Source organism: Perissodus microlepis, chromosome 7 (genome assembly GCF_051167445.1).
Source record: "Perissodus microlepis isolate ML-2025 ecotype Zambia chromosome 7, ASM5116744v1, whole genome shotgun sequence".
Lineage (NCBI taxonomy): Eukaryota > Metazoa > Chordata > Actinopteri > Cichliformes > Cichlidae > Perissodus > Perissodus microlepis.
In genome coordinates, this window is record NC_140467.1 from 24,325,988 (window position 1) to 24,351,315 (window position 25,328).

General features: G+C 38.6%; 2 protein-coding genes across 6 annotated transcripts in view; both read left to right on the forward strand.

The window, feature by feature from the left end:
* Positions 1 to 25,328, forward strand: part of LOC146383131 (metabotropic glutamate receptor 8-like) — a 120,715-nt gene that overhangs the window by 63,561 nt on the left and 31,826 nt on the right. The gene's annotated exons all lie outside the window — the stretch shown is intronic.
* On the forward strand, positions 632 to 13,130 carry LOC146383132 (uncharacterized). 4 transcript variants are annotated; one of them, XR_014800722.1, is made up of 8 exons: positions 632 to 7,804; positions 9,485 to 9,594; positions 10,816 to 11,031; positions 11,149 to 11,248; positions 11,367 to 11,426; positions 11,531 to 11,621; positions 11,788 to 11,945; positions 12,609 to 13,130. XR_014800722.1 is itself a non-coding variant. In XM_084934304.1 (7 exons), the coding sequence occupies exons 1-2, from the start codon at positions 8,552 to 8,554 to the stop codon at positions 10,856 to 10,858; spliced, it is 1,086 nt and encodes a 361-aa protein (XP_084790430.1). In that variant the 5' UTR covers positions 7,819 to 8,551; the 3' UTR covers positions 10,859 to 11,031; positions 11,149 to 11,248; positions 11,367 to 11,438; positions 11,531 to 11,621; positions 11,788 to 11,945; positions 12,609 to 13,130. The 4 variants fall into 4 exon arrangements, 2 of the variants coding, with proteins under 2 accessions (XP_084790430.1, XP_084790429.1); XR_014800721.1 differs by having other exon boundaries at positions 633 to 7,809; XM_084934304.1 differs by lacking the exon at positions 632 to 7,804 and having other exon boundaries at positions 7,819 to 9,594; positions 11,367 to 11,438.

Here is a 25,328-nt window from a genome sequence, read left to right on the forward strand (position 1 = left end):
GTTCAGGGTCTCTCCAAAGATCCTCAGGATTTTCTATACAGGCGCTGTGGAGAGCATCCTCACACAGAACATGACATCGTGGTTTGGGAACAGCTGTGTGAAGGACCAAAAAGCTTTCCAGAGAGTGATCCGTATGGCAGAACGCTGCTGCAGGATTGCTCTCCCCCCGCTTCAGGACACCTACACCAGAAGATGCCGGACTAGAGCAGCGCAGATACTGAAGGACCCGTCCCATCCTGGCAACAAACTGTTCCAACTTCTGCAATCTGGTAGAAGGTTCTGCATCATCCAGGCAAGGACAGAGAGACTCAAGAGGAGCTTCTATCCCCAAGCCATCCGGGCCCTAAACACACACACACCCGCCCTCTCACATCATCTATAATTGACTGAGACAGGACTCTCTTCCAGACACTCTAAACCAAGGCACAATGTACATTCCAAATTCCTTTAATTTTAAATATGTTTATATTGTCTATCCTGTAAAATAGTCAGATGTCTATTCATATTAATGTACAGAATCCACCTGCTTGCTGCTCCTACTGCACATTCACCCAATGTATATACTATATATATATATATATATATATATATATATAATGTTCTTCCTCTACCCCCCCCCCCCTTTTTGCACGTGTCGAGGAGCGTGTCAGGCTACATTTCACTGTGTGTTATACTTGTATAACTATGCATGTGACAAATAAAGAACCTTGACCCTTGAACCACACCTTGCCGGCTTTGCTGGTTTTTAGTCTTGTCCTTGTCCATAGTCATTTTCAAAGGAAAACATTTTCTTTTTGTTTGTTGTTTTGCTTAAGCCACTTACCACTGACCTATGAATTATTCAAGCATAAAAAATTACTGAACTCAAGGGCTGAAGTGGTGTCACATCTATACATGTCAGACAATTTAGCAAAGAGCCAATTTTAAACAGTAACTTTTGCCACTTTATTATTACTAGCTTTCTGGCAGTGGCCGACCTAGAAAATCCTGCTTGAACCAAGACACATCTGCTGTTTACCAAAACCTAATCAGAAAAGGCCTCAGTGGAAGCCATTCTTCAGGAAGGGACACAGTGAGATAAGGCATAGTTATGTCAAATGACATTTTTCTGGAGTGAAAAGTAGCGGCAGTTGGTCTTCTGGAGTGACAAATGCAAACTTGAGGTTTTTGGTTCAAATTGTTTTCAGTATGTACAAAAGAGACTGATGAGAGCAGCAGTAGGTGTCTACAGCTATCTGTAACATAACAAAGGCTCTGTTGTGGTTCAGGGCTGCATTTCAGCCAGTGGTGTTGATAACTGCCCAAACTGATGGTACTTTTCTGCGTTTGTAATTCCAATAGATTTTGATCCACCATGAAATAGCATCTGGAAAACACCTAACAGACAAAAGGCAGCTTCATTTTGAGCATGACAGTGATGCCAACCACAATTGCAGAAAAAGCATACCTGGATAGAGAAATGCACATAGTGGAACAATTGAATAGACTAAAGTAAAGAAATTACCAGAAAGCCTGCACAAGAAAATTCAGGCTGATGATGATGAAGAATAACGGTGGTCAGCAAATACTGACTTTCGAATTTGTTAGAACTGTTCAAACCCTGTTTTTGCCTTGTTGTATTTACTGTTTTTCCATTTATTGTTGTTTTAATTCAGTTCAGTTTTATTTATATTGAAACAAGATTTCCCTCAAGGAACTTAATATTGTAAGGTAAAGACCCTACAATACCACATAGTAACCCCAACCATCAGACCATACAGTTATATAAGGTCTTTAAGATAAGATGAGACCTGATTGAAGACCTTGTATGTGGTGAGAAGTATTTTAAATTAGATTCTGGATTAATCAGGGAGCCAGTAAAGGAAAGCTGATATAGGAGAAATATGTCGAATCTGTCTCTTTATAGTCTAGTTTCAAGAAACTACTGCATCTTTGTGGTAGCAGAATATAAATAACTAATGGGTGGCTCAAAACTTTTGCACAGTATTGAAGCATAATTAAATAGAAATCAGAATGATGTGAAGGCCACAATGCAAATAAGAAACTTGATAGGTAACAGTTCCTAATTTCTGAAACCACAGTTGTTTAGCATGTAGTTATAATGCAACCTAACCATACCCAGGTTCACTGGTGATCTGATGGATGTAAAGAGTTTTAAACTGGGCAAAAGATCTCATACAGTATTCTTTATGGACTTTATTTTTGTCCTCTTACTGAGCACTCATAGTGTTTTGTCACATTAACATATTCACCTTATTCTATCCCTGTAATGTCATCAGGACTATGTTACTCACCTTACCTCCACAGGAGCCTAGGTACAAGGTATTTTATTATTATTATTACCACGGCCTTTATTTTCTATGTCTGTTTCCATTTGATTCAGTAACTGCTGCTTCTTGTCTTAATCATCAGAGCTGGTTGAAGCAGACAGAAGGCACTCCTTTTAGGAAAAGGCTGAGAGTCTAATGGTTTTTTCCCATTAATTCATTTCCTTCATTTTGTTTGGAGACAGATGTGGAGGCAAACTGCAAAGCGCAACCAGAGTTGGCAGCCATATGGTCAATCAGCATATTCGTCATTTGCTAAACTAGTTATAGTATGATGAAGTTTTTCGGTGAAACTGAAACCTATAGAAAATTTAAATTGAGGGATGAACAGTGTTTGACAAATCCAAAATTTGCAAGATGTCATGTGAGAGCTTTTCCTAGATTTGTCTTGGTATAATAATGATTGCAGATTAATTACAAAGCATGTTTTGTCTATATCTGTACAAATAAAAAATATTTTGTGTGAAAAGGTTAACTTAATTTCAGTCAGGACCATCTGCAGATTCTATCTTCAGCTATTTTCATTTATTTGGTACTATGGCTCTGTTCTGGGACCCCCAAGAGACCCAAGACAGAACAGAGCAGGCATCACTGACAACTGTTATTATTTTATTTCACTGAATAAGTGTGATATAGAATGAAGCTGCTTGCTGATATTTGCCAACTGAATGCAAAGAACGCTGAAGCCACCTAGTTATGCTCTATTTTCACCAACCAATGTACTTAGAACTGATTTCTCTGTTATATTTCTGACATGTCAAAACATTTTGATCACATCAGCGAAATATGCTGTTGGTCTTTTGAGCACCTAACAGTAGCATCAAAACCTAAACACATAGTGTCTAAAAGACTTCTGATGATGCCCTGTCTGTCTCCTACACATACTGCAGTGACTGAAAACACCCCACAAGCTTAACCATTGCAAGACAAGCTCTGTTTAAATGATTCCTGCAACTGAGACACTCTTCTTTTATCCTCATTTGCATTTTAAAGACATGGTGCCCACTTTATGAAATTTTGGCAAATGAGGCCACTTTAGACTTTATTCAAAGGCTATACATAGCACTGTAAGCTGGGTTTTTTTTTTTTAATGCGGGTACATGAGACAGAGCCAAGCTTGTGCCAAAATTTCTGTTTCTCTGAACAACAAGCCCAAAGTGAGGCTAAAAAAAACCTTTCATACTGCAAATGAAAGTGTCCCATTTTTGACCAATTCATTTTTGTCTTCTCTTTTATAAATATGTGAAGTTCTGGTCCAAACCTTCTGGGTTTGATTGCATCTGATTCATGCTGAGTAATAAACTGGGATGCCTCATTGTGAAATCCCATCTCCAATATGTTTTTTAACACCTGAGTCTGTTGCCAAACATGTACCAATGAAATTTTAGATGGCTGAAGAAACATTTTTAGCTCTGGCAGTCCACCTGCCAACCCTGAAAGTTAAGAACTGGGGATGATTGGCTCCTTAGTGTATTAGTTTAGTTTCATGGGCCTGGGTCTTTGTCCCAGGTTTTTGAGTTTGCTTAGTCTGTTGTTCAGTTCTTGAGGGTTAATGAGATGCTAATGTTCACTTTGGAGAGCTGCTGAGTTTTGTTATGATTGTAGTTCTTAGTTCTGGTTTATTCTCCCTCCTTATGTGTCCAGTCTGTCTTACTCTGTCCTTGCTGTGTCCTCCCCTGTGTCCCCAGTATGTAGTCTATTGTGTCTGTTAATGAATGTCAAATTTGGTGTCACTCTCTGTCTCTGTCTCTCACCCATTCGCTCTCTCTCTGCCTCTGTCTCCCTCTCTGTCCCTCGATCTCTTCCAACTCTTGTCTCTGTCTCCTTCCTCCCTTCCCTGTATTTAGTCAGTCTGAGTCTCAGTATGTGTTTCCCTTGTTTCCTGTGGCTGGTCTCAGTCTGTTTCCTGTTTTATTGTGATAGTCTTTTGTCCCGTGTGCATTATGTTTAGTTTTGCTTCCCCTGTCTTGTTATGTCTTGTTTGCTCCAGCTGTGTTTCCACTTCTCCTAATCACCCTCTCATGTGTATCATGAGGATTTGTCACTTTCCCTCCGTGTCATTTGGCTCTGGTGTTACTGTTTTCTAGCATCTCTAGTTTCACATTTTTTCAGTTTAGTTTTCTTAGTAGTTTCCTGGTTCCCTTTTATGTGCTTTTATGTGATTGGCTTAGTTTTGTTCATGTTTTAACTTGAACTTAAAACACTTTGACAAATATAAACCGTACTTATTTTTATAGAAAGCAGGATGTGAATTTCTGAATGGTGAAATGTGTAATATACACATTGTAAAGTAAATATCAAAAAAGCAAATTGGTATTGTATTTTTCTATAGACAGAAATATATTTTATGTTACTTGCTTGTGATGTATGTGTGTGATTATGTACTGTTTCTTGACTTTTCTTGATTACAGGGCTCTAGAGTGCGACCAATTTGGTCGCAAATGCGACCAAATTTTTCAGTGGTGCGACTAAAAAAAAATATTTGGTTGCACCTGTGCGACCAACTGTTCGGGTAGCAAAAAAAAAAAAAAAAAAAAAATTTGCAACCTTCCCTGTGGTCAACAACAGACACAGACACACATTATGCCCCTATCGTGGACTAAACCAATCAGAGATAGTCAGGGGCGGGACCTCTCTGATTGGCCGTGGTCCAGTTGAAAGTGCAGGTGGAAGAGAGAGGTGAGTAGCTTGAATAAAGCGATATCAATTCATTAAATCCTGAATCGACTTTTAAATATAACTGTGTTTTGCCAGAAACGCCAGATTCTCAGATTAAAGCTCACAAAACCATTTCAACAACAACCAAACAGCAAATGAGAGCAGGTACACGGATTCCACACAAAGACGTAAACACAGAACGGACCCGACACATCAGAATCAACTTTGTCTTTCTCGGCTTTCTCACCCGACGGCCCGTAGACGGACACGCTGTCGGAGCTTAGCGATTCTGATGCGCCGGTCCGCGCTGTGTTTACGTCTTTTTGCGCTGATTCTGAGCTGCAGGTTTTGTCTCTCTCCAACCAAAATTCACCGAGCCAGCAGCAAAAGAAGCAGCAAACTGCGCTTCACATTTGATCAATGTCGTCATGAATTTTGCTGTTTTGCTTCCACGACTATTAAAATCACACTTCATGCACAGCTAGCTCTCTCTCTATCTCTCTCTGTACTTCAAGAACAGTTTCCCGTCTCCAATCTCTGTTTTCCGTATTATTCATTCGCTTATTACCCACCAGTCTACCGTTGTTTACAGCGCTGTCGGCTGCTGTCTTTTTCTTTTCTTTTTCTTTTTTTCACTTAAATGACCTCGGACAAGAAAGCCTATTTTTTCTGTTGTTCAATACTGAAGAAATTTAAACTTTATATGCAGAACATTGTAGAATATTTTTAAGGTTATCTGCTATAAAAAGCCAGACCAGGAAAATCTCCTTCATGTTTTTCTGTTTTATTCTCAGTTACTTTCACACAAAGGCATCTGCTGTGATATTCACAATTCTGATGAAGTCTCATGTGTATCAGCACTGATAAATGATCAGAATTATAATATTTCTGACTGTCTGAGGCTAAGTTGAATCGAATCGGGACTTTGAAAACCGGAATCGAACGGATTATAGAAATCAGTGATGATACCCAGCCCTAGTGAGCAGCCTAGGCACGACAGAAGTGGATGTAGCTGTAATAGGAAAAGAACTATTGCTAACTTTTCTGTTAAGTTAAGGTCTGATCCTTCTGAAATTCATAGCCAGTGCTCTGACACGGTGTCATCAATCTTTGAATGCTGAAAAAGCACAGTGTATCCAGAAAAACACATTATATTATATAAATTATTATAAAATTTGTGTGCGCCTAACTTTTGTGCCGGTACGCCTAACTTTTTAAAGTTAGGCGTACCTGTACGCCCATGGCAAAAAGTTAGTCTAGAGCCCTGGATTATGTTCTCTTTATTAGCAGTAATTCAGTATCTACTACAGAGGTATACTGTTTTGGATTTTACAGTCTGTTGGTGTTGCCGTTTAATATTCTTTTTAAAAACTTTTTTTTACAGTTTGTTTTTTAAAAACAGCAAAATACTTTTTCCATCTAAGACACTTCAGTTTAGTCGTAACTTGTTGTTGTTGTTGTTGTTGCTATTATTATCATTAATATTACTGCCTTTAAACGTATGCTTTCCTCAGACACAATTAAAAATTGTATTAATCCCACTGGGAGAGGGTTGGTACTTGGATGGGAGACTGCCTGAGAATAACAGGTGTTGTAAGCTTATAATTGCAGGGTCTTTACCTTCCAGTACAAAGCACCTTAAGGTTACTGTTGTTGTAAATTGGCTCTACACTGTAAAAAAAGTCAGTAAAATATACAGCAAAACACCGTCAAATTCCAACGGTAATGGAGCTTAAAACCAAAAACTTCCTTTTACTGTATTAAATAGATTGAATAACCGTTAATTGTGAGACTGGATAAAACTTTGTTTTTTACTGTAATAAAATGTTGAAATTATAAATATTTTCTGTGAAAACAAATAAATATGCATACATTTTACAATTAAATATTGTAATGTTGAAAATGTCTGAAAAACTTAGATTTTACGGTATTATTTGAGTAAAACTACATCTTTTGGGGTTGTGCACATTGGAATTCACAGTATAAAGCTGTAGATTTTTAAGCAAACAAAAACATTCATTTTTACAGAAGCAAGATGTTAAAAAATAGGGTCCACCGTAATAATACAACCAGTAAATAAATTTTTTTTAAAAAAAGAAGCAAATATCAGCAGTGAAAGACAATAAAATTGATAGTATTTTTTTTTATTTTAAAATTCAGATACTGATATACAGATTAAAAGTTAGGCCTGCAGTATATCATTGTTAACCTTCTGATAAAAAAAAATCAACAGCAAAAGAAGATGTTAAAAATAAAGTTCATGGTTGTGAATAAAATTGATTTCAATAATCTTTTTTAATTATTATTTTAAAACAACTTTATGTTGTTGTGTTTCACGCCATATTATCAGACCACCTTAAGTGGGTCCGCCTTAAATTTTGAGTTTGTGTGATGCTGTTGATTGGTAGCTAAACCACTGGTAAACTGTGTACAGGCGTTTTACGTTCGAATTGCAGAGAAAAAAAAAATTCTGGTAGCAACATTGTGCAGTATGAGCGAACCATTTCACCAAAAAAAGGGGAAGCAAGGCAAGACGTGGCTGCAGCAGTCTGCAGACATGACTTCTGATCAAATTCGAACCTCCTCCTAAAGAAACAAAGAGCGACGTTACATTGCGGGATGACGTCACCTGAAAATGACCAATAGCGCGGCGCGCTGCTGAGCTGTGTGCCAACCGCTCTTTTTTTCATGCAGGCGACTCAAGTTGGCTTCGCTAACGGACACAGTTTTGAACTCGTATATTAGCGCCATTTATTGCTGCTTGGACCACAGCATCTTCGGAATTTGTAGACATCCTGGCAGCTTACAATTAGTTCGAGGTGAGGTGAGTACATGCAACTTCAAGTTATCTCTGTTATAAAAATCCACCAGCCCAGCATTTATAGATAATTTTAGCAGTTCGTTTTTTATGAGTGAGGTTGTGAATTTAGTTAGCATTTGTGAGTTGAGTTAGCATTACTGTCGCGAGGGAAGCATTGCTCTGGATTAGTTTCTGTGTTTGGCGTGCTTAATTCGCTAGGGAGGAATTACCAAAGTACATGGAGTTATGTTAACCTGTAATTTCTGTGGTAAGGTAGTTCAGTCATCAGGGGGCTACGTGCTTCATTGTAAACTGCATCGGAATGAGCCACGTTGTTTCTTTTGGTGTATTGAAGCAGGCTGCAAGCAGACATACACCAGGTATGGCGCGTTTAAGGCTCATTTTTACCGAAGACACTCTGCCCCCACCCATGTCACTGGTGTGGCGGTGGTTTCTTCGTTTACATGTGCAATGGCGATGTGTGAACGTCAGTGTCAGAACTCTAAAGAGTTAATAGCTCATCTGAAGAGCCATATTGTGGAAGGACACGTGGTCACTTGTCCAGTAAGAGGATGCACAAATACCTTTAGAGTTAAATCATCTTTTACTGCTCACATGTCACGTAAACACAGAGTTTTCAGACAGCAGCATTGGTGATTTATATAGAGAGTCTGCATGTCAATCATCATCTGTTCCAACCACATCAGATGACTTTGTACCCTTGATTTCTGAGCCTGCTGCACAGTCTATTACAGATGAAGATAACATGGAAATGCCCCCTGAATTCTGTGATCTTTTTCTGAGAAACGTTTCACTATTCTACTTAAAATTGCGGGGTCAGTTTCTACTGCCTGCTTCAACCATACAGAACATTGTGGAGGAAATGCAGAACATACATGAGTTGGGACAGACATACAGTTTGGGTAAACTTGCATCACTGTTAAAAGATGACACATCATTATCAGAGGAGGACATCAACAAAGTCTGCGAGTCTGTCAAAAGCTATGATCTTTTTTCTGCATGTCATACCGGGCCATTGAGGACAGTGGACTCCAGAGCTCAGACCTTTAAAAAAGCCTTCAACTATGTGGAACCAAAGAAAATATTTTTAGGGAGAGATGAAAACAGAAAAGATAGGTTTGCCTATTATGTGCCTTTAAGAGAGACTTTGAGATGTCTGCTAGAGTCTGATCTGTGGCAGAAATCAGAAGAGCCCTCTACTGAGCCTCCTGCTGATGTTCTGTGTGGCATAAGTGATAGTAAGCTGTTTAAATCAAATGATTTTTTTGGTCAAAACCCATCATGTCTCAAGCTAGTACTCTACCAGGATGCCTTTGAAGTCGTTAACCCTTTAGGCTCTGCAAGGACAAAACACAAGGTATTAGCTGTATATGCATCAGTGGCAAACTTGCCACTTCATGTACGCTCAGACACAGATCACATGTCTCTTGTCTTACTGTGCAGGGAGAAAGATTTTAAAGAGTTTGGTCATGCTAATGTGTTCTCTGAATTACTGGCAGACTTGAAAGAATTGGAGGACAGTGGGATTGTTGCATCAGATGAAACTAGAGTCAAAGGAACTTTGTTTTGCATTGCTGGTGATAATCTGGGTTCTCACTGTATTGGTGGCTTCGCTGAAAACTTTAGTTCTTCAAAGTACTTCTGCAGGTACTGCCTGATAACGAAATCTGAATTTCAGGGTGCTGACCCAAATCTGTGTGGACCAGAACGTACCAAAGAGAACTACAACTCTGCTGTTGATCGCCTCCAGATTGACAATACACCAGACGTCGAAGGAGTGAAGTTCAGGTCAGTGTTCAATTCACTGAAATACTTCAACGTTTGTATGCCAGGCTTGCCACCATGTCTAGGTCATGATATCTTTGAGGGAGTTTTGGCTTATGATGTGGCACTGTATCTGAAATACTTCATAAAGAAAAAAGCATGGTTCACTTACTCCACTCTGAACCGACGCATCAAACAGTTTAGTTACCATGCCTCTGATGCTTCTACAAAGCCATCTGAGGTCAGTCCTCAAGCAGCTAAACTCTCAGGACAGGTTGTACAGAACTGGAACTTCTTCCGATTGCTGCCTCTCATAGTTGGTGACATAGTGACAGACCCCACAGATGATGTGTGGAACTTAACTCTGCAGCTGAAAGATATTGTAGACATGGTGTGTGCTCAGAAAATTTCAGTGGCTCAGGTAGCATATCTTGATATTCTTATTCAAGAATATTTAGAGTCAAGAAAAGCTCTGTTCCCAGAATGCAACCTGAGACCAAAACACCATTTTCTACGCCATTACCCAGCACTGATTCTGAAATTTGGCCCACTGATAAGATTATGGACAATGCGCTTTGAAAGTAAGCACAGTTATTTCAAGAGGTGTGCCAGAAATCTGAAAAATTTCAAAAACCTCTGCCATACACTCTCTGAAAGACATCAGATGTTTCAAGCCCATCTTGCAGCAGGGTCATTGTGTCAATCTGTCTTGAAAGTCAAAGATGGTTCTCCATTTTCCTCAGTGCTGTACAGTAAAGCCATTCAAGAAGCAGTTCAAATGTTTGACTTTACTGAAACCAATACAAAGGTCACAGTAGAAATGATGTACAAGGGAACACAGTACAAGAAAGGACACTTCCTTGTCACAGGGGGCTCTGACTCTGTTGAGTTTGGTGAAGTAGTTCTCATTTTGATTAAGAATGACAGTGTTTATTTTCTGGTGTCGGTGCACGTGACAGAATACCATTCTCAGTATCATCTGCACTCAGTGAGAAAGGAAAAAGAAAAGATGCAGTGTGTGAACATCATTGACTTAATTGATTTCTATCCATTAACATCTTACATGAAGTATGGGTACCAAATGGTTCCATTGAAACACAGTGTGCTGTCACAATAATGGTGCTGTTAGTTTGGTACTTACGAAACACTGTATAAAAGTGTAGTATCAAGCAAGATCAGCTTCATATTTTAAGACCAAAGGTACCACTTGGTGTAAATTGACCTTTATTCACATTCTTTTATCAGACATCTCAGAAATGGGGGACAGCATAAGGAGTTCCATTACTAAGGTGCTGCCGGACCTGTCTGCCTTAATCCTTGAAATTGTACTGGAGGCACTCATTAGGCAATCATTAGGAGTGGAGACATCTGAGGATTTGCAGTTCATCAGTGAGACTGATCTGAACTCTGTCCTGAGACCAGTTCAGGCAAGAAAACTGCTGGCTGCCTGGAAACAAACCAGTAAGTATTATGATTTCATTGCACAATAGCCATGAAGGGCTTTCTGTTTTTTCTATTATGCTTTGGCCAAGGTCCAAAAAGTACAATTAATCTATTGTTTGTGATATTGTTTTACAGCACCAAATATGGAAATTTCAAGCCAGGCCAGCATATCGTCTCCATCTGTTTTAAGGTTTAAGGGTGGTGGCACAGCTAAGACCCAAGAGTCTCTTTCAAGGTTAGTAAAGTAAACAGATTCAAGAAGATATTTTACACATTTCTTTGTTGTCTGTCTCTAAATCTTATTTTGTCTTTATTATGATTAAAAAGGTTTGTTTTGTTCCTGCCCTTTTCAGACACTGAATTTGAGCAGAAACCATAAGGATACTCAAAGGACCTGTGACTCTCAGGAAATGGTGAGATTTCAGGTCATAATCTTTTTTTTTTTTTTTTTTTTTTTTCCATTAAATTCATTTTCCTTTTTCCCTTTACAATATTGCTGTTTTGTTTTTGTAAACAGCATCAACTGAGAGGGACAGATGAAACAGTTTCAAGACAATGGCAGGAAAAACATGCTGAAGATTGAAACAAACCTTGGCTGGAAATATTTGGTATGTGTTTTACCGTAAATCAAATTGTTGAAAAACATTCAGCTACACTGCAACACAGGGAAACTTGATTTGCACTTATTTTGTTACTTTAATTTCTTGTCTCATTATTTTTGTCAGTTATTATTGTTTATGGTGTATGCCCTTCTTGTTTTCTTTCTGAATGCAGAAGGTATCTAGCCAGTCCACAATGAAAGCTTCGTTGCACCCCATGAGTCTTCTGGCAGAAATGATGGTGCCTGTATTCTTTGGTTTCCCTAAACATCACACCCTGCCTGTTTATACGAGGCTCTTCAATTAAGTCTGCACCCAAAGATTCAATGAGAGGTAAGCAGTGGTATTATTCAAGTTTTGCTAAAGAAAGATGGACAGGAGACACTAATCTTAATCAGCCGAGCTCAGGTTCATGTCCAGGTGAGCAGTTTCATACGCTATAAAATGTAGATTGAATGATAGGTCTCATCACCATGCATTCAGCCATTAACTTCAAGTTCTATGATAAATCAATAGGAAACTTAAATACGTTTTCCAACAAATTATGATTGTGATTAGGGCTGCGTTGTCTATGTATCACTTTTACATAAGTAGATTTAAAGGATAACTATTGCCAAAACGCAACCTGGGCTGTTTTTTTTTTTTTTTTTTTTTTTTTTTTTTACTGTATCGATTTTGATGCGCTCAAATTTATGCCCCGGCCCCCTAGTATTCCCATTCACTGGCTATTGACCACAAAACAAAATCACGGTCAATCTCAAAAACGGCTCGTTTGTGGTAATTATGCTTTTATATATATGTTTGTCTCGTTTACAGTTAAAAAAAAAAAAAAAAAAACAGCCCAGGTTGCATTTTGACAATAGCTATCCTTTAAGAACTGTATATTTTACACTTAAGAAATCATTTATCATTAGATCTGTTTTTGGCAGCACGTTTTGTTCATTTCTGTGCATTTTGCTCAAGCACTGATCAAACTTTGTCCATTTTTTGCTGCAGAGGGGATCCTGCCAGTCCAAAGTGAACTCCTGATGGACATTGAAGTACTCCTGCAGAGCTTGTATCTTCGACACCATGCGCATTAGAAACTCCACTGAGTCCTTTCCTTCACCAAGGCAGGACCCAGTGACTCATTACTGTTGATAGGTCAGGGGCAGGTAATATTTTGTTTCATGTTTATTCATTCCTCCATGGATTACCAGCCACATATATGGACACATGCTGTATTCTCAAGATCTATGCTGTTTTGTAGGAATAGAGAAAATGATATGTTTCGTCTGTTTTCAAATGGTATGTCAAATTTTCTCATTGTTTATCAGTAATATTCACTACCTTGGTTATATATGAGCATCTTTAGATTTTTCTATATTTAGCGGTTGCAAATGTAAAATGTACGGTAAACCATTTATGTTCCTCATATTGTACTGTATTTTTAGCGGTAAAATACCGGCAGCTGTGGTTGCCAGGAATTTACCGTAAAATGTATCTGGTCAAAATAAAATGCTGTAATTTGTTATACAATTTCACTGTGTTTTTTACTGTCAAAGGTTTTAATAAGGTTTAACATATTTCTGTTATTTTTACAGTTATTTACAATAATAGGGTCTATCCTATTACTGTTAAATTAACAACAAATTACTGTAAATATTATTATATTATAACTTTTTTTTTACTGCAAATATCCGTAAAAAGCTATGGAAAGTTGCATTTTTTACATTAAATTGCTGTATAATTGACAAATATATTTGTTTTTTTCTATCATGATTTTGGTAAAATAATACGTTGTCTACCTTAAAATTTAGGGTTACAAAACCAGTATACCGTATTGTCTTTTACAGATTCCACATTTTTTACACGGTATATTCCTGGCAACTACAGCTGCCGGTATTTTACCGTGAATTTGACAGTTTTTTTTTTTTTTTTTTACAGTGTATATAAATCAAATCGAATTGAATATTAACAAATGGCTTAAATGAATTTCTAATTAGTTCTGTTATGTATACTTTATTGATCCCCGTGGGGAAATTCCTCTCTGCATTTAACCCATTCACTCAGTCATGCATGTTACATGAAAACCTTATAATTTATGAGCTGATTATCGTGAACATGAGATAAGCAAAGTACCAAAACCAGAGAATAACTGAGAGCGAAGCTGCTGAATATAGAGAGAACACTAGAAACATAAGACTGGGAAAACAGAGCTAAGTCTTCCCTTGACAACATGACAGAGGAAGACTGAGACAATATATACAAGTGGTAATGAGGGAAGAAGTGCAGGGAGATTAATTCACAGCTGAGGAGAATCAGGGAATCAATAATGGGAGGGACATGAACATAAGCTAGAGAAGATACAGAATAACAAACCACTAATAAAATAAATTGGAAATTAAACATCTAAATGGGGGAACAAGATTAACTTGACACAAGCGATCACTGAAAGCCAAAGCAGATGTGACACGAGAACCGAATGGAAACTAAGCAAAACTAGCCAAATACAACCTGAAAGACAGAGCAACTAAAACTAAGACCAGAAGATTCATATAAAAAGGTTAGAAAATAAACCCTTAAGAATGAACAACAATGTAAAAAAAAAAACACACGTAAGAATAGTTTAATAATAGAACCCAGACTTATATATGACTCCATCCAGAATACTCAGACAATGGGCTCAGCATATACAACAGTCACTGGGGAAACAGTAAGCAATATATATAAATATGATACAACCTATATTACATTTATTACAAAAGAAATAAGGAACAAAACTCCATTTTAAATGATTTTTGAACCTGAAAGGAATCATAAATTCATTAAATTTCAAAAGCCTGGCACATGAGACTTGAGGACTAAACATAAGTGTCACAGTCTCTGACATACATACAGGGTGGGCCATTTATATGGATACACCGTAATAACATGGGAATGGTTGGTGATATTACAGTCCTGTTTGTGGCACATTAGTATATGTGTTCAATGTGCTGACCATTGTGTTGGATTGTCAATGCAACCCTCTTCTCCCACTCTTCACACACTGATAGCAACACCGCAGGAGAAATGCCAGCACAGGCATCCAGTATCCCAAAAGATAAAAGTCTAAGTGGGTCAGATCGGGAGACCTTGGGGGCCATTCAACTGGCCCACGACGACCAATCCACTTTCCAGGAAACTGTTCATCTAGGAATGCTCGGACCTGGCACCCATAATGTGGTGGTGCACCATCTTGCTGGGAAAACTCAGGGAACGTGCCAGCTTCAGTGCATAAAGAGGGAAACACATCATCATGTAGCAATTTCAAATATCCAGTGGCCTTGAGGTTTCCATTGATGAAGAATGGACCCACTATCATTGTACCCCATATACCACACCAAACCATCACTTTTGTTGTTCCAACAGTCTTGGAGGGATCCATCCAATGTGGGTTAGTGTCAGACCAATAGCGGTGGTTTTGTTTGTTAACTTCACCATTCACATAAAAGTTTGCCTCATCGCTGAACAAAATCTTCTGCGTGAACTGAGGGTCCTGTTCCAATTTTTGTTTTGCCCATTCTGCAAATTCTGTGCGCCGATCTGGGTCATCCTTGTTGAGATGCTGCAGTAGCTGGAGTTTGTAAGGGTGCCATTTGTGAGTAGCTAATATCTGCCGAAGGGATGTTAGACTAATGCCACTCTCCAGTGAAATGTGGCGAGTGCTACGCTGTGGGCTCTTGCTGAATGAAGCTAGGACAGCCACTGATGTTTCTTCATTAGTGACAGTTTTCTTGCGTCCACATTTTGGCAAATCCAACACTGAACCAGTTTCACGAAACTTAGCAAGCAGTTTGCTAACTGTAGCATGGGAGATGGGTGGTCTCGTAGGGGGTCTTGCACTGAAATCTGCTGGAATGACCCAGTTACTGCGTTCACCAGATATCAACACAATTTCGCTCCTCACGTGTTAACCTCTTCGACATGTCAATGGCTGTGAACAAAGAGAAACTTGTAAATAACTCATGAAAGAATAAAGTTACGTTGAAACCAAGCACACCATTGTTTTTCTTGTGACATTACCAATAAGTTTGATGTGTCACATGGCCCTCTTCCTATTGAAAAAACAAAAGTTGTATCCAAGATGGCCGACTTCTAAATGGCCACCATGGTCACCACCCATCTTGAGGAGTTTGCCCCCTCACATATACTAATGTGCCACAAACAGGACTTTAATATCACCAACTATTCCCATGTTATTATGGTGTACAGCATTAAAAAAAACCTTTATGAGGAATATATTTATTTTTGGTGCACTTCACTTGAAAAAAGTAAAAGAATCCTAATGACACCAGAAATTAAACCTTCCAGTACTAAGTCAGTTTTCAGTGCTGATTAAATAACCGTATAACTGCATCCATGCATCCATCCACACTATGGCCACAGGTCTGTATTTTAACAGGTCTGGATATAAATAGTGTGGTGAGGTCAACAAATGCAAATCAGGATTCTTCTGCTCCCGAAGTTGGCAACTTAAACAGTACAAGAACTTACTACAAGATTTGATTTAGTCAGTCTGCAGTACCCACAACCCTATACAAGAAATCTGTTTCAGCTCTCTGATAGAAAAGAAAAGTCCTAATCTCTTACACTATAAGTCTTGGATGGTAAATTGACTGATTCTTATATAGTGCCTTACACATTGCTCATTCACACAAGCCCTTTTTCTTCTATTCTCTTTCTACCTAACGTTCACAATGTGATGAATCAGAGCATCTTGCCCATGCAGACTGGAGCAGACGGGACTCTGCTCTACCACCTGAGCTACAGCCACCCCCTCTCAGGTAATGCAGAGCCAATGTGGGTGAAGGGACTCGCCCAGCCTGACTGCCTTGATGTCCAGGTGTCTTCCCTGCCTGCCCTGATATGAGAAAACCTGTGTAGCCTTGCAGGTCACATTGCATCAGTCACAGCTGTTATGGCAGCTCCCCTCTCAGTCGTGGCACTTGTTAATCTGGACTGGTTATAGAGGTCCATACCGTAGGCCCCAAGGGACTGTTACCTTTAGTGGTCCTCAAAGAGTGAAAAAGTGAATGTCAGCAATGTAGACTTTAAGGAACAGGAAATTTTATCATAGCAATTTAGCAGGACTAATTCAAAAGGAAAATAAAATAGTAAAAAATCACTAAACAATAATTAAATCACTTAAACTATACTTATCTAGCTAACGCTGAGCATTTTCTTATCTTTGATGAGGAGAGGTAGGAGCACAACTGGATCCAAAGATGCACTCATCCTCTTGTTCTAAGTCGATGATAATCACCCAGCAGGAAAGCAGCATCCCATGGGCATTCAGTGGAAGTAAATCAAACTCCTTCAGAATTGACCATCTAACACAGTAAAAATGAGCGTTGAGGATAGCTGTCAGAAAAATGTTCTTATAAAGTGAGACACACAGAGCAGAAATTTTAATGAGCAGCAAGTTTAATGTGTTTATTTACTTGCAGGGGAGCAACAGCATACACAGTGAAAGTCTATGCACGTGCTCATCTAGGCGATCCTGTTGATCCTTTTTATACATTTTTCTAGTCACACACTAAATCTGAGATAAGATCATACATTCCTTTCGAAGCAAACAGTTTATTCTTCTTAAAAAGATATACAACCAGTTTGCAGGTTCACAGGTCGGCCTGGGTCCCTTTAGCGTCTCTGCTGTCATTTTAAACTGTGAACCTCTTAATTCTAATCTTCTGAACTGCTCGTCTCACAGAAGACAAAAGAGAAGAAACACAAAACTCTTCGTCACCTCACTTTTATATTGCTCACCTGTTCTCCTCCCTATCCCACTGGTTGTCACATCTTTTTAACCTCACCCGTGGGGACATCCAATCACATTATTAACATCCAATCATCTGATTTCCACTCACACTTTATGCTCTCTTATGCTCTCACTGTCAATCTGACTTACATGATTTAAGACAAAATTTCAACTTTGAACTACTTTAATCCATTAATTAAAAGTTCATTTTTTCATTCTTAACACAGAAATTCTATCACATTTAAGCACTGAATCACATATGGATATAATTCACTTAATGTTCCATTCAGTTTATGTGATTCCACTTTATTTATTTATCTTTATTTATCTATTTATCTTTAGCACATAACATTCACTTTTTAATTCATATCCAGGGGAATACTTTCTTTTATCCTTTTAAAGTCTGTGTTTGTCAACCAATGCATTCACCACGCACACGCGCACACACACACACACACACACACACACACACACACACACACACACACACACACACACACACACAACAGGGCCATTAGAATAGTCATTTTACTTACTCAAACTACATTTCTCATTCATATATTGATCAAAAATAATGTTATTATAACATGATAATGTATCTTATCTTTGATTAAGAATAAAAATGCTTTATTATTAGGAAATAGAGAAAAACTCTTTTTTTTTTAGTAGTCACATAAAGCTGGATGTTAAGACCTTTGACCCCCTGAGAGGGAAGTCTACAATATTGTAGGTAGAAAACTGTCTTCTACCTACAATATTGTTGTTTTTTGACCAGTGTGTTCCTGTTGAATAACATCTGAAGAAAATGCTCTTTCTTAATCGTGAAAAATGGCGAGACACAGAAGAGTGAAAATTAAGCTTCCAAAGTTATGTTTGTTGTCAGATTCAGATTTGCAGGGAATTTTGAAAGCTGAACAATGAGTTAGTCAGACATTCCACACTGTTCCAGAAGCAGTAATTCAACAAATTCAACAACAGATTTATTGACTTGAATCTAAGCAGCAGTAAGTGTACATAAAGGAACAAGATGAGGCAATTTAAATCAAGATAGTGACAAGCTCAAGGTGTAAATTATATATTGTATTTTTCTGGATAAAAATGTATGTCCCTATTTTTCAGGGAATTAGCTCATTTAGCTCAGTATAGCTTACAGCAGAAATGTTCACTGCACAGTTTGAGGTATCTTCTCTGCCTGTTAGAAGAAACAAAGAAAAGAAAAGGAAGGGGGGTGACCCAACACACTCTCACATCTGTGTTGAGTGGGTCCCTCTGGAACTCCAGAATCCTTTCCTAGTTTTTCCAGAATCCTTTTCCTTCATACAGATAAGTGTTAAGTTGCACACAGTAAGTGAAAAGAGGACTGAGTATACTGTAGTTGATGAGACAATGACATTAATTCTCTACAGAAGCTCATTTGATAAGACTGCAACATGCTTCTTCAGGCGTGTAAACCCATCAGATATTACTCAGACATTGTCATGGCAGATTATAATGTGAAAGTGTGTTTCTATCATTTGGCTTGTTTCTTGAGATTAGGATCTTGTTTGTATGTCAGCCCCTCAGCAAGCTGCTACAGTTGCCTAGCACTCTGTTCTTCTTATTCAGTAATATTTACAGTTTACTTTAGATCGAGTAGTTCATTTTAAAGTCTCATGTGTTAAATAATATGCAACATTAGGGTCCTTAAATTGGTTCCTATAGCTCGCCTGCAACAGTGTAGCATCTGGTGTATCATTCAGTACAGCTTCCAGCGAGCAGACCATCTTGTCTGCTCGCTGAGACAATAACGGGAAAGAAGAAGAAAAAAATACACACAAGTGTTCAGGCGAACTAACCGAAGCTTATTTAGAACTTCCAGTGTCACTGGCTCAATAACTCATCGAGCACATAACAAACATCACAAAGTAAAAGGCTTGTTTATATTTTCATATGAACAAGTCTGTTCAGAAAACACAACTGCTGTAAAGAGGCATAACCACATTAACTCTGTAACTGCCTTTGAATCTGATACCACATTAGGGCAATTGCCAGGGTTAGGGTTAAACATCACAACAGCTAATTTAACATCTCAGTGCAGCATGACAGGGCACAGAGCTTTTAATGTACCATGCTCATTTTGAAAGCTAACTCCCCAGTGGAGTTCATGTAACGGTGAATGCCTGTTGGACTCAGCACAGCTTCAAAGTGTGTACAGCTACATGAAATTTCACTCTCAACACATTAAAACTGATCAGTTTGCACTAGACAGCTGCTACTTACATAGCAACTCTACATCACTGTGATGCATTCAATACAATTCAGTTCAATTCTATTCTATTCAGTGCAGTTCATTTTGATTTAATTACAATTTATTTAGATTGTATCTTGCCAAATCACAACAAAATGTCACTTCAAAGTGCTTTATATTGTAACAATACAATAATAGAGAGAAAATCTCATCAGTCAGATGAGTCCTACGAGTAAGCAGTTAGTGACAGTGGGAAGGAAAAACGCCCTTTTAACAGAAAAATTAACTCCAGTAGAACCAGGCTCAGGGACGGGCCGCCATCTGCTATGACCAGTTGGGGCTGACGGGAGTAAGACACAACAAAAGACACACTGTGGAAGAGAACCAGAGTTTAACTAATGATTAATGACTGTGAAATAATCTGAAATGTCATACTCCCTCAAATAACCTGAATTATATATTGGAAAAAGGTTAAAAGCTCATAAATCTCACATCAGACAATTCACATATACACTTCTAAAAATGACTGGGTTGAGGAAAACGTTTTGCATTTAAGTAAACCACGAAGAGCTCAATAATGCTGTAACTATACAATACTAAAAAAGAAATATAGTGCTAATTATAATAATTTCTGGTGCTCTTATCAGTACTGATAAGATCCTAAGTAATAGAATTAGATAGTGTGACTATAACTAATAAATCTAAAACATGCGTTTTGCATAAGTGTTGACAGTCAGTTACATTTCATCTTTGTTTTTGCTGCTATTGTAAACTGTTGTTATTATTAAACTGTTCAGAGCTGCATCACATTCTATGAAAGGTACTGAACCCAAAACTTGCTCCTAATTCACCATCATGACCTTAAAGAAAAAGCAATTGCGCGCATAAATGGGTGAATTGTCTTTGTAGTATAAAGAACTTTCAGCAAATAATTAGACTAGAAGTGTTACATGAATGCAGCTTGTTTACCATTTCATACAGAAAAGAGGTGGATAAAAAAGACTGGAAGCAATGAAAGGCCCTGGCCACATATATTCTGTTCATGTTAGAGTTTGGGTTTCTCTTATGTTGAGAGATAAAATCAGCTCAGAGGTTTATTGAAAGATTCAGGAGAGTGAAGGTCACCTCTGTTCATTACTGATGTCTGTAAAGAATAATGTGAAACGCCTCCTCGTGAATCCAACACTGATGAGCATCTTACAACGTCATATTATATTACACACAGTAGCTGTAATGTAAAGACATATTATGGCAATAGCAATTACTGTTTACAGTTGTTGTTTATTTTTTACTTACTATTTTTTCACAGCGTCAACTGTAGGTTAATGAAAGTAGTCCCAATTAATGTACTAGTTCTTCCTGTTATGCAGAAAATGGAAATTAATATTCTTGCAAATTTAATAAGAATTAAAAATATAACATGTAGATAAGTAAACACAGCTTTTGCTCATTACTTTGTTGAAGCACCTTTGGCAGCAATTATAGCCTTGAAGCTCCCATTTTCTTTGCAGAAGTTCAAAAGCTCCATCAGGCTGATGTTCCAGAGTGGTCCTGGAGCCACTCGTTTATTATCTTAGCTGTGTGCTTAGGGTCATGTCCTGCTGGAAGATGAATCGTCACCCCAGTCCAAGGTCCAGAGTACTCTGGAGCAGGTTATCATCAAGGATGTCTCTGTACAGTACTGCTTCATCATTCCCTTGACACTGACCAGTTCTTGCTGCCAAAAACATCCCCACAGCATGATGCTGTCACCACCATTATGCTTCACTGTAGGGATGGCATTGGCTAGATGATGAGCACTGCCTGGTTTCCTCCAGACATGGTTTTCAGGCCAAAAAGTTCAGCCTTTGTTTCATCACACCAGAGAATTTTGTTTTTCATCGCCTTAGAGTGCTTCGTTTGCCTTTTGACAAACTCCAGGTGGGCTGTCATGTCCCCTTTACAAGTGGCATCTATCTGGCCACTCTACCATACAAACCTGATTGATAGAGTGCTGCAGAAAGGCTTGTCCTTCTAGAAGGTTCTCTTCTCTCCACAAAGCAACAGTATAGCTCTGTCAGAGTGACCACCAGGTTTTTAGCCATCTCCCTGGCTAATGCCCCAATCTACCCCAATTGCTCAGATTGGTTAGAAAGAGTCCTGGTTGTTCCAAATTTCTTCCAGATTCACAGGTGATAGTGGCCACTGTGCTCAGTCAAACTTTCAGTGCTGCAGAAATGTTTCTGTACGGTTCCCCTGATCTGTGTCTTGATGTAATTCTGTCTCAGAGGTGTAGAGACAATTTCTTGGACTTCATGGCTTGTTTTATGGTCTGACATACACTGTCTGACATATCATGTCTGACTTCCAAATCATATCCAGTCAACTGAATTTACCACACTAATTATGCTCTAAAATGGCAAAATGTGAAACAAGTGAAGCATTGTGAATACTTTCTGGATGCACTGTATAGTGTTAAAGCCTTATGTGCAGCTCAGTAGAAATATCTAAACTATGTAAAGACATCAAGTCTATGTTATTATAAACATTTTAAAGGGGATCATTATTGTTTTACAGACAGATGATTGATGGTTTTTTTTTTGTTTTTTTTGTTGTCCCGTTTGGATCTTTAGCCATCAGAATTGTTGTCTTAAGGCCAAGAAAGATGCCAAGCAGATTTATTTTACCAAGTGGATCATCATGGCCTTGCCATATTGGTCCATTTGATTGACCTTTATTATAATTATGAATTTATTTTATTTTCAGTTGCTACAAACGGGACAGACATGACTGGGGGATAGGACAGGGAGAAAGAAAGAATTGATTGATTGGTTTTAACGGGAGCTCAGTTGCGTTTAACACCCCAAGTTAAAGTTATGTACAACACTACATGATGCAATGATCTCAGTGTTGTGTTATCTAAAGAGCCCCCTTTTATTCTGTCATAAAGTAGAATATTAATACTTAAGTGTAAAGAAGAGATAATGAAAACTGAGTTTTTGAGAGACTTCAAGTAGACATGAAACAAGTGTAAAGGTAAATTTACACCATGGAGCCCTACTTCAACTTTAAAGACTTATTTCTTAAATCTAGCTTCACAGACAGTGTTAACGTTTTTAAGAGCATGTTTCTATGGTCCTAGTTCCTAGTGATGTGCTCAGTTTAGTTTCTGTTAGGGAAGTCTTATTCCCCCTTTTTTAGTTTGTTCTTTATTTTTTTGGTATGGTTGACTGTCGACCTCAATAAATGGCTTGTGCTCAGTGAGTTCATTCTTACATCCATGTATACGCTGCATTTGGCTGGCTGATTAATAACACTAGAAAAAGGTTTTGGGAAGCTAAAGCCTGGCATTAAAAATAGCATCTCTGCAGTTACCTCTATATTCTGCAGCTTGAGTCTTGCTGAGGTTTTATTAGGGCTTGTAATGAATAACCCATGTTGTCATGTGTTAGACCCTTTGTCCATCCATCCATCTTCTTCCACTTATCCGGGGTTGGCTTGCTCAGCCACCTCCTACAGCTTGTCCGGGGGAACACCAAGGCGTTCCTAGGCCAGCCGAGAGATATAATTTCTCCAGCGTGTTCTGGATCTGCCCAAGGCCTCCTCCCGGTGGGGTGGGGCATGCCGGAACACTTCACCCAGGAGGCGCCTAGCAGGCAACCTTGTCAGATGCCCGAACCACCTCAACTGGCTCGTTTCAATGTGAAGGAGCAGCAGCTCTACTCTGAGCCTGTCCCGGATGGTCGAACATCTCACCCTATCTCTAACGGAGAGGCCAGCCACCTTTCAGAGGAAGCTCATTTCTGCCGCTTGTATCTGCAATCTCGTTCTTTTGGCCACTACTCAAAGCTCGTGACCATAGGTGGGGGTAGAGATGTAGATCGACTGGTAAATTGAGAGCTTCGCTTTTACGCTCAGCTCTCTCTTCACCACAACAGACCGGGACAGCATCCGCATCACTGCGGCCGCAGCAACAATCCGTCTGTCGATCTCCCGCTCCTTTCTCCCGTCACTCGTGAACAAGATCCCAAGACACTTAAACTCCTCCACTTGGGGCAGGAACTTGTCCCCAACGCGGAGTGGGCACTCCACCCTTTTCCGGCTGAGGACCATGGCCTCAGATTTGGAGGTGCTGATTCTCATTCCCACTGCTTCACACTCGGCTGCGAACCGTTCCAAGGCGAGCTGGAGGCCATCACCCGATGAAACCAACAGAACCACATCATCTGCGAAAAGCATAGATGATATTCTGAGACCACCCAAGTGAAAGCCTTCCGCCACTTGGTTACGCCTAGATATCCTGTCCATAAAAATTATGAACAGAATCGGTGTCTTATCTAAATTTTCACATTGAAATATTAGTAGCTTACAATGTAGTGAACATTATTACATGCTCATACCAGCTCTTGTTTTTTGTATTCAAATGAGCACTAGTTAACTTTACTGAACAGCATGCTGAATAGTTCTTTTAACTTAAAATGACATTTCTGTAGTTGTTATCATGGCAGAAGAATACAGATTACATGTAAAGAAAAATTGGAAACAAAAACAACTGTTGTTAACAAATCCTCAATTTTATTCAAGTGTGAAGAAAAGCAGATTTTAGTTGAATGACAAGATGTGCTCTCACTAAAATGTGAGATGGAGCATCTGCAGTCACACTGTCAGTACCATGACCTTTAAACCCTCGAAAACATAATTCCTTAAATTACAGACAGCATTTCCAATCTGATGTGCTGATGGGTCTGTGTAGTGCAGAACTGAGTTAAGAATGGAGGTTTTAGTCTGATTGAAGCAGTCTGGGGAGAAAGAGTAAATGCCCTTTCAACTTGTTGGTAATGATAATGGCAGCAGGGTCTTAAATGTTTTATCTCCACCTTTCTCTCTGCAGCCTCTGAGCTTAGCTTTAACAGGTGACACTGTTCCTCTCTCTTCAAATTGTTTAACAAGTCTTTGTTTAAGAAGGTATGGGAAACAACTATTCAATTTAATATAAAGTACAGATCATATTGATTTGAAAGAACTGATACATTCATGTGAATTAATTATTTATTCTCCATATTTGTTTGCTTGGCTGTAGATAAATCTCACAGTATCACACATGCAGCTGATCATTGCACCCCTACTGAGCTGGAATTAATCACTGAGTAATCTATCAAAAATATTGTTTTGTTTTCTTGACTGCCACTAAGTAACTCCAAGCTTCAGTTCCCTCCACAGATTATTATAGGACTGAGGCCTGGAGACTGACTACGCCACTCAGTGCCCTTAATGTGCTTCTTCTATTGCCATTCCTTTGTTGCCTTAGCAGTGGGTTCTGGGTCACTGTCATGCGGGAAGACTTATTCATGACCCAGGTCTTCCCGCCTGCAGTATCCAGACTGAAAGAGTAAAAAAACAAATTAAAAATCATACATGAAAAAATAAATGTAAGAAGTATTTAAACAAATTTTAAGGATGATTCAAGGGATGTTAAATGATTCACAAATAATCTAAGATGTATTAATACAAGGAAATGCAGAATCACATTGGTGCATATGTTTCACTGACAGCAGATAAAAGTGTGATGATTCATGTGCTGTCATGTGTGAGTATCAGAGTAAAAATTTGACCAAGATAAAATAAATTTGGGTTGTATAGGTGCAATAGTTGGCGAATCATCATTCTTTTCTGTTTGTGCTCCTTTGTTTTATTACATTTTCCAATATTTTCTCTCCTCTTCCTATTATTA

What these genes read in the sequence shown, in the direction of transcription:
- LOC146383132 (XM_084934304.1), top strand. Translation starts at nt 8,552, where the DNA reads ATGGAAATGCCCCCTGAATTCTGTGATCTTTTTCTGAGAAACGTTTCA. An exon ending in GTCGAAGGAGTGAAGTTCAG is followed by an intron (nt 9,595 to 10,815) that starts GTCAGTGTTCAA and finishes TTCTTTTATCAG; the next exon opens with ACATCTCAGAAATGGGGGAC.